Raw genomic sequence first — 14,787 nt, 5'->3', positions numbered from 1 at the left:
TAGGATTTGAATCTTTTAATTTGGGGGCCCAGTTTCCTTCCCTCCCCTCTTCCCCTTCCTCCTCTGGACAGAACCTCATCAGGATCCAGGCTCAGGGCACCAGGCTCCACAGATACATCCCCACTGACTTCTTGGGCACATGCCTCTGTAGACCTGGTGTGGGGGATGGTGGCCAGGGGGTCAATGAATCCAAAGGAGACATATCTGGGCTTCATGGTTCCCTGTGTCTGGATGGGCTTGGGAGACAGCCCAGGAGTCACTGCTGAGTCCCTGTGAAGATGGAACCAGGCATGGAAGCCATGTCAGGCTGGGGCAGCTAGGGTGGGGATAGGGGCATCTCAGGGAGCAGACTCACCCTGGGTGGCTCTGGGTGCCATTTCAGTCCGATAGATCTTGAAGGCATCATAGGCAAAGACCGATACCAGGATGATACCAAACACCTGTGGGAGGAAGGTCAACATGGCACAGCAGAGGCTATTGAGCCATTGGACCAAGAGAGAGCGAGGTAGATGTACAGGGAGAGGGGTGAGCCAGACCCCAGGCATTGGTTTCCACTTTGGACACAAGAAGTGTCCAAGCATCAGCCAGAGGTCCTAAGGAGCCAGAGTGCCCCACGGGACTAGACTCACGAAAGCAGCAATGGCAGCCCCTTCCCTGGAGGTCACAGCAGCAAAGGAGACCACGAGGAAGATGATGATGGCACTGAGGCAGCGGAGGAAGTCCTGGGGAGCCAGGGATGTCAGAAGGCAGGGAGAAATCACCCAGAGGTTTCCCAGGCTAGTCAGCAGCCTGACCCTCGGGGACCCTGAATTTCTATATAGGGATGGCCCTGGACACTTTCAAGAGAGCTCACAATGCTATCCAGGGAATAAGAACAGAGTCCACAGCAGCCAAGGACTGGGCAGAGTCAGCCCAAGCCAGTGGCTGAGCTTCCCAGCTTGCAGGCCCAAGCAGGGCAGGGCTGAGGCTGGGGCTCTGGTGAGTGAGAGGGCAGACTTAAGGGATGTATATCCTCCTTGTTCGCGGGGACCCTGTAGCTGTGAAATCTGTCTGGGTAAAAGCACAGTATGGAATACAGGGCATAACCTGGGACAAAGCCCAGCTGGGGTGTGGAAGTGGAGGGGAGCTGGGAGAAGAGAGGAAAACTCAGCAGTTGGACAGAGGATGGACCAAGATGGGGTGAGGGAGGCAGGGTTCCTCACCAGACAGGGCCAGTTAAGCTGGTCGAAGCGCTGGTAGTACTGGGTGGCGTAGAAGAAGAGGAAAGTGAGCGTGATGAGGAACTCCAGCAATGCCGCGGCCATATAGGCGGAGATGGAGGCCGTGAAGCAGATGAAGATGATGAAGGTCAGGGCCTGCAGGACCGAGTATGGAGATCTAGCCAGGAAGGGGACACATGCACAGGCCAGACCTTGGCCTTTCCCTCCTCAGGAACCCCACAGGCTGGCACCCACCTCCCATCCTTGGAGAGGATAAGGAAGAGCTCTGGCATGTCTCCCGTTCCTGGTGTCGGGGACACCATTCCAGGCATTTGACCGTAGAGGGCCATCTCCAGCCCCAGGGACCCCAGTAACCCCAGCAGTTAGGCCAAGCTGCACGGCTACAGGGAGTACGAGCCTATGGTGATCCTCTAGAGTGGTGTCCCCCAGGAGTACACAGTAGGCCTCTGGAGTTGTGTCCACAAAGGCCCTGCACCTCAGGAGGCGGCCCCTGGCCCACAATGCTCTTTCCACTCTCAGATGTCCTAAACTTCTCTGATGAGAACCAGAGCCTTATTCCACACCAAGAGAGAAGGCTTAGAAGGCAGGTGCTCCCCAGCTATACAGGATGACAGAGAGGCAGAGGCCTTGCTAAGGAACTGGGGGAAGATTCTTCCTGAAAATAGATGTTCATGGGCAGCAGCCAACAGATAAAGCAGAGCTGTAGGAAATCTGCCCTTTTTGGTAGTTGGGTTTCTTAGACATGCCAACAAGTGGTCATCCTGGAGGCTGGGAAAAGACAAGCCAGCTTTTATCCCTGTCCTATCCCTATGTCCAATCCCTCCATGTCCCAGGAAGCTGCCCTTCTGTCTAACTTCAACTCATCCTGCTGCAACTGAAACCTGCTCCAAATGGAGAGGCAGCAAGAAAGCTGAGCAGGAGATGAAGAAGGTGCAGCTGGAGACGGGAGAAGCTCGAAAAGAGAATTGCTGGGCTGTGAACCTGGGAACCTAGCTCAGGGCTGGTGGGCCAGGGAGCTGGGGATGGGGGAGACAGAAGCACCAGATTGGGGAGGCAGCTGTTACCAGCTCAGTTTCCAGCAGGATGCCTTTGAGAGAGGAGAAGAAGGTCTTGTCCACAGCGAAGCCCTGGAGCTCTGCAGCTGCCCCCTCCTCAGGGGGCCGGTCCCGGCGATTCCAAGCACTGAACATCTCCGTGGGGACCACTGGGCACAGCCCCACCCACCCACCCACACACTGCCACCAGCCCAGGAAGGGACCCAGAAACCCGGCAGGATGAGAAAGCAGACAGGAGCAAGAAGGCACTTGGATAAACCTGAAAGTGAAGCAGAGAGGTCTGCTGGGGGCCCAGGAAAGGCAGCCGCTGGGGAGGCCTCCCAGATGGGCCTTCACCAGGCTGCCCAGAGAGCCTCTGCTGTTGCCTGCACCAGCCCCCTAGGAGGACGCTGGGAGGGCTGAGAGGCGTGGCCAACCCCTCCCCTTACTGGGAGCCCAACCCAGCCTGGAAAAGGGGAGAAGGAAGACGGGGAGAAGGAGGTCAGAAAGAAACTGCAGGAGCTGGGAGTAAGCATTAGACAGGGGCAAGAGTAAGACACCCCACAACACCTCTGTGACCTAAGCCTGAATAAGTTTATTTCCGCCTCCTATAACCTTAACCCTCTTCCTTGGCTGGTCCTTTCTCCCTTTTCCTTTTAAGGAGGGTGAGAGCTGGAGCCCAGCCCAGGCAGCACCCTCAGGACCAAGCTGCAGCGGAGGACAAAGGCGGATTGTTGGGGAGACAAGGGGGCGCTGTATGCCTGCTGCAGTGCCTCAATGGGCCTCTGTCTCTCCAGCATGCCAGGAGGAGGCCTGACCCTTCCCTGGTGTTCAGGGCTGGGTCAGGGAGCCAGAGAGTGAAAGGGATGGGAGGGTGCAACAGAAACTGCATGGCATGGAGAGCTGGCAGGGCGGGCAGTAGGTGAGGGCTGGTGGTAGGAAGGAGGAGGTGGTGGGCTGAGGGCCATGGGATGTTCGGGCACCATGGATGCCAAAGACAAATTAGGCCATTTTTAAATACAGATATTTATTTGGATAAATCTCTCCACATTCAATAACAGCTTCCTCCTCAGAATGATCCATGTCAAAGGATTTGTAACTACACCAGGACATGTGCAAAGTAGATGATCACTGAGTGTTTGATAAATGAATGAACGAACAAACAAATGAAATGAGGGTCAACAGGGCCAAAAAGAAGAAAGTTCCTGTGCTGGGCCAGGGCAGCTGGAGATGGGAGGATAAGAAGAGTCAGGAGTGTGGCCTCCAGAAATGGGCAGAGCTTTGAAGGCCTTTTCTGAAAGGAAATGCCAGGACAACAGATTCCAGCAGCCACAAGCTGCAGTTGCTCCCTTCCAAAAGTGCTTCTGGAAAGTGCTAAAGTGGGGGGCTGGGGATATAGCTCAGTTGGTAGACTGCTTGCCTCGCATGCACGAGGCCCTGGGTTCAATCCCCAGCACCTCCAAAAAAAAAAAAAAGTGCCAAAAAAAAAAAAAGTGCCAAAGTGTGTGTTCTCCCCAAGGCCTCCATCCTGTCCGAGGAGCTTGCTGATGCAGGTGGTGCTTCAGAGGGACCAAGCATGTGGGTATCTTGGCCTACCATGGCAAGATGGTTGTGCACCTGGCTGCAGTCTTACAGATAAGGATCTGGCTTCAGGTAGGTGGCAGGCATGACTAGGCCATCACACGGGGCCGTACACACACACAAGCCAAGGAGACTCGGTAGAGCCTACGCTCCAGGCAGTAGCCATGGTGGGTGCCCCTTTCACCATGGCATGGACGCCGGTAGAAGACGGTCTGGTTGTGGTAGAGCAGCTCCGAGTTGCCCAGGGGGTCCATGTGAGAGCCCGTCTGTAGGCTGACGCAGTGTGGACACAGGCAACGGGCGTGATACAGATCTTGGGGGAGCCGGTTCAAGTCCCTGTCCAACCTGTGGGGATGCAACTGGTCAGTCCCTGGAGAGATAGGCCAGAGCAGGGAGGGCCAGGTGGGATGGAGCTGCTAGAGGAAAGACATGGGGGCCTGACTTCTTGTCTCAGTTCTGGCACCCACATGCTGTGTAACTTTTAATAAGTCATCACCCTGCTCTCTGGGATTTATCTTCCCTGACTGAAAGTGAATGTAGGGGACAAAAGAGTGGTTTTCCACTTGGTCCTGTCCTGGAGCCCTTCAGGAGGCAGGGGAAGGTAAGCAGGCTTCTGCCTCTGCCTCCACCAGACCAAGTTCTTCTTCCATATGATATCGAGCTGGGCTTTAGCGTGAGGTTTCTTAGGGTAATTATTACATTTTAGGTCTTTTAAAATTATAATTGTTAAGCCAGGCACAGTGTGGCACGCCTGGAATCCCAGTGGCTCTGGAGGTGGAGACAGGAGGATCTTGAGTTCAAAGCCAGCCTCAGCAAAAGCAAGTTGCTAAGCAACTCAGTAGAACCCTGTCTCTAAATAAAATATAAAATAGGGCTGGGGATGTGGCTCAGTGGTGGAGTGCCCCTGAGTTCAATCCCTGGTGCCCAAAAACTAAAATAAAATTATAATTGTTTCAAAAGTAAAAACTACTCTGACAGCCAAGTATAAAATAATTTTTAAAAAGAAAGAAAAAGAAGACAATCTCTCTCTCCACCAGTTCTACTTCCTAGAAGGAGCTGTTTCCTATACCCACAAGACACTACCAAAGCATACATTATTAGTACACTTAACAATGCAGGGAAAGACTTCTTTTCCTATTCTGAAAAGATTTTGTGGCAAAAAAAAAAAAAAAAAAACTTGAAAAACACAGAAAGAGTAAGATACTCCAAAGGTTTGTATTCCAACAGTGGAGCAGGAAAACCCCCATCCCAGGTTGTAAGACTGTTTTCCATACAGAAAAACCCTGGGAGACTGGGGTCCACCTTCTATAGCATTTCCCAATGGGTTCCCTAATAAACACCATTCAAGAAAAGGTTCTGAGGTCAAATGAGTTTGGGAAACATTGAATTTAATGGTTCCTTTTCTGCAGACTTCTTGCAGATTTTAGTGTGTAAGGGGCACTATAAATCTCAGAGTGGGGGCTGGGGATGTGGCTCAAGCGGTAGCACACTCGCCTGGCATGCGTGTGGCCTGGGTTCGATACTCAGCACCACATACAAAACAAAGATGTTGTGTCTGCCGATAACTAAAAAATAAATATTAAAATTCTCTCTCTCTCACTCTCTCTTTAAAAAAAAAAATCTCAGGGTGTGGGGACTGGAGCTGCTGCACCCAAACTTACTTGACATCACTTTTCTGAAGAGCAGCTTGTAGAACAAGTGTTGTACATAACAGAATGGGCAAGGCTGACTAAGTGGTTATCAGGGAATCACAGCCTCCCAACCAGTGGTCTGAGCCCTAGTTCAGTCAGCCATCTGGCACCCAACCTCCCCCAACAGGCTTTACACCATCAGATTTGTCCCAGAACCAACTGACCTTCTGAGACCACTCAAAAGCATTATGAATTGTTGACTCCACCTGAGATCTAATCTCAGTTAAAGTTGGCCCCCTTCCTACCCCCAATAAACTTCATCTATTCCCAAAGTCACTAAACAGAGTCATATGTATGGGGAGTGGAAACACAGAACCCCCTAAAAGGACATAAAGACAAAAGAATTATGGTTGGGATCCCTAAGACCCTAATCTTTAATATTTTTTAAATCTCTGTCCCTATTGCAGTATTTCCTAACATTTTTCACATTATGGCCCAAATAGAGAATTATAATATTTCTGTGGCACACTGAGCAAAAGAATAAGATAACATTATCATGATCAAAGATAAGCATCCCAGGGTTCTAGATGCTGGGTTTCTCCCAAGAATTGAGGGTTTTACAGTCTTCATATACTTAAAACCTATTCATGACCCAGGGAAGTTACATTTGGTACTGGGATGCTTTGTGCCTGTATCATACCATATTCCCTAATATTTTAGTTTTTTTAAAAAAGTGGGATATTATAGAAAAAGAAGGAGAAGAAGGAGGAAGAGAAGAAGGAGAAGGAGAAGGAAAAAAAGTAGAGCACCAACATTAAGAACAGATTTTACATATGTGATTTCATTTGATCTACATATTAGCCTATGGGGTATAATCTCATTTTACAGATTAAATAAATAAATAAAATAACTTGGGGGGAGTTATTGGCCCAAGGTGACTAAATGGGAGTCACAGGAAGGACTCAAATCTAGGCTTGTTAGTTTCTAAAACTTTATGGCCTCTGAGATCAAAGAGGGAAAGTAGAATTGGGTAGAACTTGCCTGCACCTTCACACAGCCCTCACACACACACACACAGGAAAGCACAGGCAGGGTTTTCATTTGGGATAGGGTGGCAGACTCACTCATATCTCCAGGGGGAGATGGCCCTGCTATTGAGGGGTCCGTCTTCACTGGCCCTGCAGGATTCTGGGTGCTGGGCAAGGCTCTCAGGCTCCGGGGGAGACATGAACACAGTTGGCCCCTGCAACAAGTCCTCAGAGAGATCTTGCCCTTTGCTGGGACCACAGCTGGGCCAGTGGCTGCAGTCCTTCCGGAGTCGAAAACTAAGGGTGTGGGTTCCCAGCATCATAGCCAAGAATGCGACCACCTGGAGAAAAAAGCCAGTGTGAGAACTGCTCTCACCTAATCCAGTCGCTTACCATCCAAACGTCTCCCCCAAACCTGGGAGCCTGGCCTCCCTCAACCCTCAGCAACACTCTGCTCAGTTTCCTCTCAGCAACCCCTCTGGCAGCATGTGCACTCACCTGGTACATGCTGGATGCTGCTCAATCAGCCACTGGTGGCGGTGCCCTGACTGACAGGCCTTCTGGAAGCAGGCTGACTGGAGTGGTTTGGGAGTCCTGGTTTTATTTTCAGCAAACCTGTTTTGTTTATTCAAATTTATTTCCACTATCGTTTGGAGGGAGTGGCTTGAGATTAAAAAACAAAACAAAACTGAAAAAACCTGAAAGCATTTCCAAAAGCTGTTTAGAATCTACCTTCATGGAAGTTGTGGTGACATCATTATCTGTCTGGTAGCTGATTGGGTAAGCTTTGCTCGTTGCGCTTTTCCGGGTGTGGGGTCAAAGCAATAATGTTCTGCTATTATGTATCTTTGTAACTATCATTATCGGAATTTTCCGGGTTGGTTTGCCACCCTAAATTATGGAATATCATTGGCCTTTCCTTCAAAGGCCTCATTTCCGTGGTCTCTGTTACTCTTCCCCTTCTTCAGATGGCGCTGACCACCATGATAGTAAATATTTCCCTTTCTCTCCATCTCCTTTGACCCCCCTCATCCCCCTGGTTCTCTGACCTCTTTCCATCTTTGATGACCGCAATTCCTATGACCCCATCATCTATGGCTTCTCCCCCATTGTTCAGACTTCTCCCCCAAAGTTCAGTAGCTGCCCCCTGACTTCCCCTCACCCTCTCTAGTTGCTGCCTCAGCCCCACCCCCACACTTTCCCTGGCGTCTTCCTTAGAATAGGGACACAGGCCTCCCCCCACAGGACTGCCAGAAGACCCTGATCCTGACCCCCGACCCCATAAGTTTGTTAGCTAGATGGGCAGGGCCTGATGGAAGAAGGTGTGGGTGAGTGTTCCCATTGCACAAATGAGAAGGTGGAGCAAGGAAAAGGAGGAGCATGGTAACAACCTTACCTAAGTCCTGAGAGGAAGTCACCTTCACTCACAAGGCCTTGAGGACAAGGCTCATGGCAGGAATAGCTGCCACTCTCAGGCCATGGGGGGACCCCACTCAGTCTCACTCCAGTATCATGATGCACCATCCACCAGAGGGGATATACATGCTTCAGAAAGGATGACCCCAAAGACACGGGCCAGTGGGGGTCCAGCATGCTGAGGAAGACTGCAGAAAACAGACCAGAGTTCACTTCCTGCCCATTGACCACCCCACCCCAACACACTCATACACAGACATTGTCTCTAGAATAATGCTTCCTGATTTGCATGTGCTTTCCCTCAGAAAATACTCCTCTAGTAACCAAGGACTCGGGAAATAAACAGAAGGAACCAGGAATAACTTTCTGTAGAGGGGGATTCCTCCAAAAGCAGCCCTAAAGGAGAGTCAAAATGTCAGACGGCATTCTGGAGAATTGGGATAAGCTGTTCTGGTGAGTCTTGGTGGGGTCTGGAACAGTAGAGAAAGGCCACTTTGGGGAAAAATTGTGGTGGCTGGGAGAACAGGAGCACTTGGGAAGAACAACAAGGTCAGGAATATCATTACCCCACTCCTACTACTCACCGTCAACCCCTATGCTCCCAGACACCCTCTCCTTTTTATCTACTGTTGGCCGGGCTCCTGTGCACTTACACATTGCCAAGGAGGATGATAAGCCCTGGATATGCATCATCTTACTTTATCCTGACAATAAAACCAGGACATGGAAACTATTATCTCCATATTACAGGTGAAGAAACAGACCCAACGAAATTTAGTCATTTAACCAAGGTCACATAGTTAGAAAGAGGCCAAGCTGGTTTTCCATTCTAGGCCTGATGAACTCCAAATCTGAGTCCCTGACATATAAGCTAGGCCAACCCTCAGGTGGCTGCAAATGGAAGGGGAATCACTACAATGAATACTTCAATTTGAAACAGACTAAATTTGGGGGTCACCTCTCTTGTTGAGAGAAGGAAGCTTGCCATCCCCAACCCTGTAGACACCAAAGTGGGAGAGCAGAGGGAGAACCGAGATCTACCCCTTGCTCCCATCCTAACATAAGATGACTAAATCTATAAATGTATGTCACCTGGCTTTTGTTTCTTTAAATTGTAACTGCTTCTGTGGGGCCTGTGGAGAAAAGCAATTTCGTTGCTTTTCCTTAGTTCTATCAAAGTATATAAAGCTCCAATCCAGACAGTCAGGATCCAGGAATAAAGGTCTCTGGGCTAGACTGCCGGGAACATACCCACCTAGGCTTGGGTTGCACAGGTCTCACCTGTACCTGCCCAACACCACGGGGCATTCAGCCCTGCTAGAGGGGATCCTGTGCTCCAGATTCCTGTTGTCCAGCCTTTGTCTGACACATGGTCTCAGGGTGGCTTCTGGTGTTCCTGGACAATCCCCAAACCTAGAATGGGTCCCCAGGTATAGTGCTATTTCAGAAGAACAGTTTTCCTATGGGTCTCCTCTAAAGGATCAGAACCCCAGGGCAGAGGGAGAAGAACAGGAGTCTGATCTTGGCTCAAATCTCTTGATCCTGCAGAAAGGGGTGCTCAAAGGAGCTGGAAGTGATCCCAGCTGCTTGCTTCATTTGCTGACACTGCAGAAAGGACTCAGCCTGGGTTACTGGGGACACTGCCCTTCAGGAGAGGCCTTTAGGGAATCTCCCTGCCTCTGTACCTCAGAGCAGAGGAAACCCCTAGAAGGTAGAGGGAGGGCCCCTTCCAGAACAGAGTTTCCCCCAGGCTTGGCTTTTTCCATACTATGAAGACTGGGCCTGACCCAAGAACCTGTTCTCTGAGCCACATGTGCCCACCCCACCCCATTTGCTCAGAGCCTCTATCCTTATCTCGGTAGCAGCTTTGTGGAACTCTTTAGGGTGACTCCCTGCCATGAGAAACATTTTCCAGAGGGTTTCCTTCTGGGGTGACTAGTTTTGGAATCCCTGAGTCACTTCAGCTTCCAGGGAATCCCTGGGGGAGGTGTGGGGATGTGGAGGTGGCAATAAGGACAATGCTGAAGGCAGAAGCAAAGGAAAATTCGCCCAGCACCTGACATCAAGAGTAACCTCCCAACACGTCCCCACTTGCCTGGGCCTGACCTGACAGCCAAAGAGGGCTTTCTGGGATTCCTACCTCTATGTCCCTGGAAAAAGTGGTCAGCACCTATCAGGAAAGGGCAGGGAAGGTGTGATGGAATTTACCTCCCACCCTTAGCCTGAGAAGGTTCTTGGGGCTCATAGGGAGTTAGAATATAGCAGTCCTGCCCCTTCTCAGAAAGATTTTCAATTTTTTACCTGCTTCCTCAAAGTCTCAGGCCAGCTCCTATCCTCTCTTGACTTTACGTTCTTTCTCTGACATTTCCTCCTCATTTGCAGAAGTGTGTGTATTAGTGAGGTGGTGCCGGGGGTTGCCCTGGATGGCCAGAAGGACGCTAACCAGTCTAGCAGCTCTGCACCTGAGTTCCTGAAATAGTGTTGAATCCAGAGGACTCAGCAGTGTCCACTGATGTTCATCAGCACTTAGTTCGTTTGAGGCTGGAACACTGGTTTTATTAAAATGTTAAATTATACCAGATACGGTGGTGCCTGCCTATAATCCCAGTTAGTCAAGAGACTGAGGCAGGAGGATTGTGATTTCAAGGCCAGTCTGGGTAACACAGCAAGACGTCATCTCAAAATACAAATGAACAAAATAAATAATGTTGAGATACTTCTTCACCTGCTAGTAAGTATCTGCTGCCCTCAGACTTGGAAACCCCCCATACCAACACACCTCCTGATCTAGCCACTGAAGTGTAAATACCTGGCATGGATGGAGACCTCCAGAATATTGTTTCTCTGTTCTGACTGGTAGGTGATAATGATAAACAGGTAGGTGATAATCTCTGTTCTGACTGGTAGGTTGCTATTTGTTTATTTATTTATTTTTGGCACTGTAGATTGAAGCCAGGGGTGCTTTACCACTGAGTTACATCCCCAGCCCTTTTTTATTTTTTTATTTTGAGACAATGTCTCACTAAGTTACTGAGAGTCTTGATAAATTGAGGCTGGCCTTAAACTTGCAATCCCACTGCCTCTGCCTCAGAGTCACTGAGTGCCTCAGAGTCACTGAGATTAGAGGCATATACCCCTACCAGGTGCTAATTACTCTTAAGATATCACTTTTTTTAATTTTAATTTTTTAAATTTACATATGACAACAGAATGCATTACAATTCTTATTACGTATATAGAGCACAATTTTTCCTATCTCTGGTTGTATACATAGTATGTTCATACCAATTTGTGTCTTCATACATATACTTTGGATAGTAATGATCATTCCATTCCACCATCATTAATTATCCCGTGCCCCCTCCCTTCCCCTCTAAACCCCTCTGCCCTATCTAGAGTTTGTCTATTCCTCCCATGCTCCCTATCCCACTATGAATCAGCCTCCTTATATCAAAGAAAACATTCAGCATTTGATTATTACTTCACTTAGCATTATCTTCTCTAACTCCATCCATTTACCTGCAAATGCCATGATTTTATTCTCTTATTGCTGAGTAATATTCCATTGTATATATATCAATGTTTATAGCAGCACAATTCACAACAGCACAATTCACAATTCACAACAGCTATACTGTGGAATCAACCTAGATGCCTTTCAATAGATGAATGAATAAAAAAAAATGTGGCATATATACACAATGGAAGATATTTAACTACAAAAATGCTTTAGCTCAGGAGCCTGCCTTCAAGAAGAACTCAGGGAGTCACATGGAGAATCAGAAGTAAGAGGACAAAGAGCCCAACAACTCAATACTCCAGCACATCGATGGTGCCCCCCCAAGGAGGACCATTATGGTTCAAGTCTGGAATATCTGCCAAAGGCTCATGTTGAAAGCTTTGTCCCAGTGTAGCAATGTTCAGAGGTGGGACTTTTGGGAAGTGATTGGATCATAAGGGCCCTAACATCATCAATGGATTAATCCACTGATAATTCATAATTTGATGGCATTACTGAGAGGTAGTGGAAACTGTAGGAGGCGAGACCTCGTTGAATAAAGTGGGTCACTGGGGGCGTGTTCTGGAAGATTTATCTTGTTTCTTCTTTGCTTTCTACTTCTTGGCTGCCATGAGGTTAGAGTTTGTTCTGCTATGCCCTTCCACCATGATGTTCTGTGCCACCAGAGGCTCAAAGCAATGGAGCCAGCCAATCTTAGACTTGAAACCTCTGAAACCACAAACCAAAATTAATCTTTCCTCCTTTAAGTTGTTTTTCTCAGGTATTTTTGTCATAGTAACAAAAATCTGACTAACACAAAGACCTTCAGCTTACTTAGCTGTGTCCTATAGCCATAGATGTCTGAGTGCATTTATCAATTCATCAAATATTTATTAAGCACCATATACACCAAGCACTACTACTCTAAATGCTAAGAATGCATAAGAAGATAAGACAAACAACTCTTTTAGAAAGAGATAGATAGTAAACAATGAATCAATAATTTCTGATAATAATAAATGTGATGAGGAAAATGAAAAAGTGCTATGAGATAGGGTTACAGGGGGATGGGGAGGGGAGAGGGAGGGCAACTGTAACTCAGAAAGTCAGGGGTTGTGGTATTTAATGTGATGATGGAAAGGATCTGGGAGAAGGAAGAGGGAGCAAGACGTGCAGTGTCCTAGAGATGGGAAAGGGCTTGGCATATTTAAGAAACAGAAAGGACAGTGTGGGTGAAAAAAACAAAAGGTGAAAGGGAAGAGAAGATGATGTGGAAGAGGAGGTAGGAATCCATCACTTAGAGTCTTAACAGGGCATGGTGGAGCATTTGAATTTTATTCTAAGGTCAGTGGGGAGGTATTGGCTGGATTCAACCCTATCTATGAGTTTCTTGAAGGCAGACATCATGTTCTCCATATCCTGGTGCCCCCTCAGGGTTACCACCAAATAACAATAATAATAGTTGCCTTTGCCAACATTTATATATAATTATATATAATGGGTCAGGTGCTATTCTCAGGATTTTCTTAATGCTCACAAGCTAGTATTCTAGGTTCCATTATTATGCCCATGATTATTGTCCTTTGTGGACAAGAAACCAGAGGCTGCAACAGGTCACAGAGCCATCACGGTCATTAGCTAGTGTTGGAACCAGGATTAGAACCAAGACAGTCGGGGTGCTGTGGGTCCAAAGAGATGAGGGTTAGAAGAATTAGCAAGTACCCGAGAAGTTTTGAATAATAAGAGGGATCAAAGAGACCCAGGAAGTCCCAAGGTGAGGTGAGGAAGAAACCAGCTGGTTGGACCCTCCTAGGAAGAGGAAAGATGGGGAGAAGACTGGAGCCCTAGAAGCCAGATGAAGGGTTCCTGCCTTTCTATTCCCTAACATGTCTAGGACAAATCTTTGGAGCCCAACTTATTGAGGCTACTACCCACCCAAGGCCTCCACGACCTCCCAAGCCTGGACCCTAGAGCTCCTCCTGACAAAATTCAAATCACATTAAACTTTTGCTTGCAAAGAAGAGGGTAAAAGGGTATAGAACATGAGAAAGGCTCCTCCTGCCCTCATTCAAGACACCTTTTCAGCTTTCACACCATGGGGAGCTAAATGTAAAGAAGAAAGTATGAAAGAAGAATAGTGTGCCAAGCTCTTTTCATGTATTTACTTCCTGCCAAAATTATTGTTAAAGATGAGAAACTAAAGTTGGGCACAATGGTGCACGCCTGTAATCCCAGCAGCTCGGGAGGCTGAGGTAGGAGGATCTCGAGTTCAAAGTCAGTCTCAGCAAAAGTGAGGCACTAAGTAACTCAGTGAGACCCTGTCTCTAAATAAAATACAAAATAGGGCTGGGGATGTGGCTCAGTGGTAAAGTACCTCGGGTTAAATCCCCAGTACAAAAAAAAAAAAAAAATGATGAGGAATTGAGATTCCAAGATGGTCTATAACTTGACCAAGGTCACACAGCTAATAAACCAGTACTCACTTCCAAGACTGATTGGCACCATTCCATGCCTGGGCATTCCAGAAGCACAGTCTTCTCATGCTGATGTGCATTCTATTGTCTATCACCTACACTGCCCAGGCACTGAGTTCCACTGCCCAGCTCCCAAGCCACTGTCTTGCCTGGTCCTAGCAGGTTCCTCTCCTCTTGGCCTCCATCTACTTTCCTGTGCCAGGTAAAGCACTTGTCTTTGTGGACAGAGTATCCTACCCACCTCCCCTTGATTCCAAATTTGCCTTGGCAGACCCTGAGCAAAGATCATACCCAGTCTCTCTTTAGCAGCAGCGTGTCCGTGTACCTAACAGCCAGGCCCACCAGAACTGGTGTCTGGAGGAGGATGAAAGTCTTCTCTAGTGACTCTCTCTAACTAGACTGAAGCTGGAATGGAGTAGCTCTCCTTTCAGATGTATCTGGAAATTTAAAAGTTCCTTTATGTCCTAATGGAGTTTCAGTCTGTTCCAAGTTCCTAGCCCCATGCCCTGACCGGGTTTGAAATCCATCACTGACAACAAAGCTCAGGGCCAATAGTGTTTGACCCCATGTTGACACCAGAATCTCTCACTAACCCACCCCACAGATTCCACCTCTTCCCTCTGCAGGGGGTCCTTCATAGGTGCCCAAATAATAGGGTGAGGAAGGGGCTGGGGCAGGGAACCTCCCCACACAGAGAAACATGTGGATGTGTGAGCCTCCAAAATGTGAGGGTGGAGGGCCTTAAATTATACTTCTGATATTATCTCCAAATGAAGTTATGCATAGTCCTTGTCTATTTTATGTTTGAAGTGCTTGTTAAACATAAATAGTGAAAATACACTACAGCATTTCACTCTGATAGCATCTTGCTTTTTAAATACCAGGGACCTCAAAAGTGGAAAAT

General features: G+C 48.0%; 2 protein-coding genes and 1 non-coding gene across 5 annotated transcripts; 1 reads left to right on the top strand and 2 right to left on the bottom strand.

The window, feature by feature from the left end:
* Positions 1–2,429, bottom strand: Cmtm5 (CKLF like MARVEL transmembrane domain containing 5). Its single transcript, XM_046465294.2, has 5 exons — positions 2,285–2,429; positions 1,203–1,355; positions 630–722; positions 356–440; positions 1–270 (listed from the first exon to the last, which is right to left on the bottom strand). Exons 1-5 carry the CDS (start codon positions 2,408–2,410, stop codon positions 257–259), a joined length of 471 nt encoding a protein of 156 aa, XP_046321250.1. The 5' UTR covers positions 2,411–2,429; the 3' UTR covers positions 1–256.
* Positions 2,430–3,400: 971 nt separating this feature from the next.
* Il25 (interleukin 25) lies at positions 3,401–8,472 on the bottom strand. 3 transcript variants are annotated; one of them, XM_046465337.2, is made up of 4 exons: positions 7,891–8,472; positions 6,993–7,157; positions 6,591–6,835; positions 3,401–4,180 (listed from the first exon to the last, which is right to left on the bottom strand). In XM_046465337.2, the coding sequence occupies exons 2-4, from the start codon at positions 6,999–7,001 to the stop codon at positions 3,925–3,927; spliced, it is 510 nt and encodes a 169-aa protein (XP_046321293.1). In that variant the 5' UTR covers positions 7,002–7,157; positions 7,891–8,472; the 3' UTR covers positions 3,401–3,924. The 3 variants fall into 3 exon arrangements, with proteins under 3 accessions (XP_046321293.1, XP_058441762.1, XP_058441761.1); XM_058585779.1 differs by having other exon boundaries at positions 6,993–7,109; XM_058585778.1 differs by lacking the exon at positions 7,891–8,472 and having other exon boundaries at positions 6,993–7,445.
* Positions 3,644–3,716, top strand: Trnaa-cgc (transfer RNA alanine (anticodon CGC)). The gene has a single exon. It is a non-coding gene; the product is annotated as a tRNA-Ala (tRNA).
* Positions 8,473–14,787: the final 6,315 nt, after the last annotated feature.

Source organism: Marmota monax, unplaced genomic scaffold (genome assembly GCF_021218885.2).
Source record: "Marmota monax isolate L192 unplaced genomic scaffold, Marmota_monax_Labrador192_F-V1.1 WCK01_AAM20220418_F8-fsc00079, whole genome shotgun sequence".
Lineage (NCBI taxonomy): Eukaryota > Metazoa > Chordata > Mammalia > Rodentia > Sciuridae > Marmota > Marmota monax.
This window is presented reverse-complemented; position numbering and strand designations above follow the sequence as displayed.

What these genes read in the sequence shown, in the direction of transcription:
- Cmtm5 (XM_046465294.2), bottom strand. Translation starts at nt 2,410, where the DNA reads ATGTTCAGTGCTTGGAATCGCCGGGACCGGCCCCCTGAGGAGGGGGCA. An exon ending in AGCTTAACTGGCCCTGTCTG is followed by an intron (nt 723 to 1,202) that starts GTGAGGAACCCT and finishes CTGGCTCCCCAG; the next exon opens with GACTTCCTCCGCTGCCTCAG. An exon ending in GGGCTGCCATTGCTGCTTTC is followed by an intron (nt 441 to 629) that starts GTGAGTCTAGTC and finishes TTCCTCCCACAG; the next exon opens with GTGTTTGGTATCATCCTGGT.
- Il25 (XM_046465337.2), bottom strand. An exon ending in ATCTCCCCCTGGAGATATGA is followed by an intron (nt 4,181 to 6,590) that starts GTGAGTCTGCCA and finishes GCATCCCCACAG; the next exon opens with GTTGGACAGGGACTTGAACC.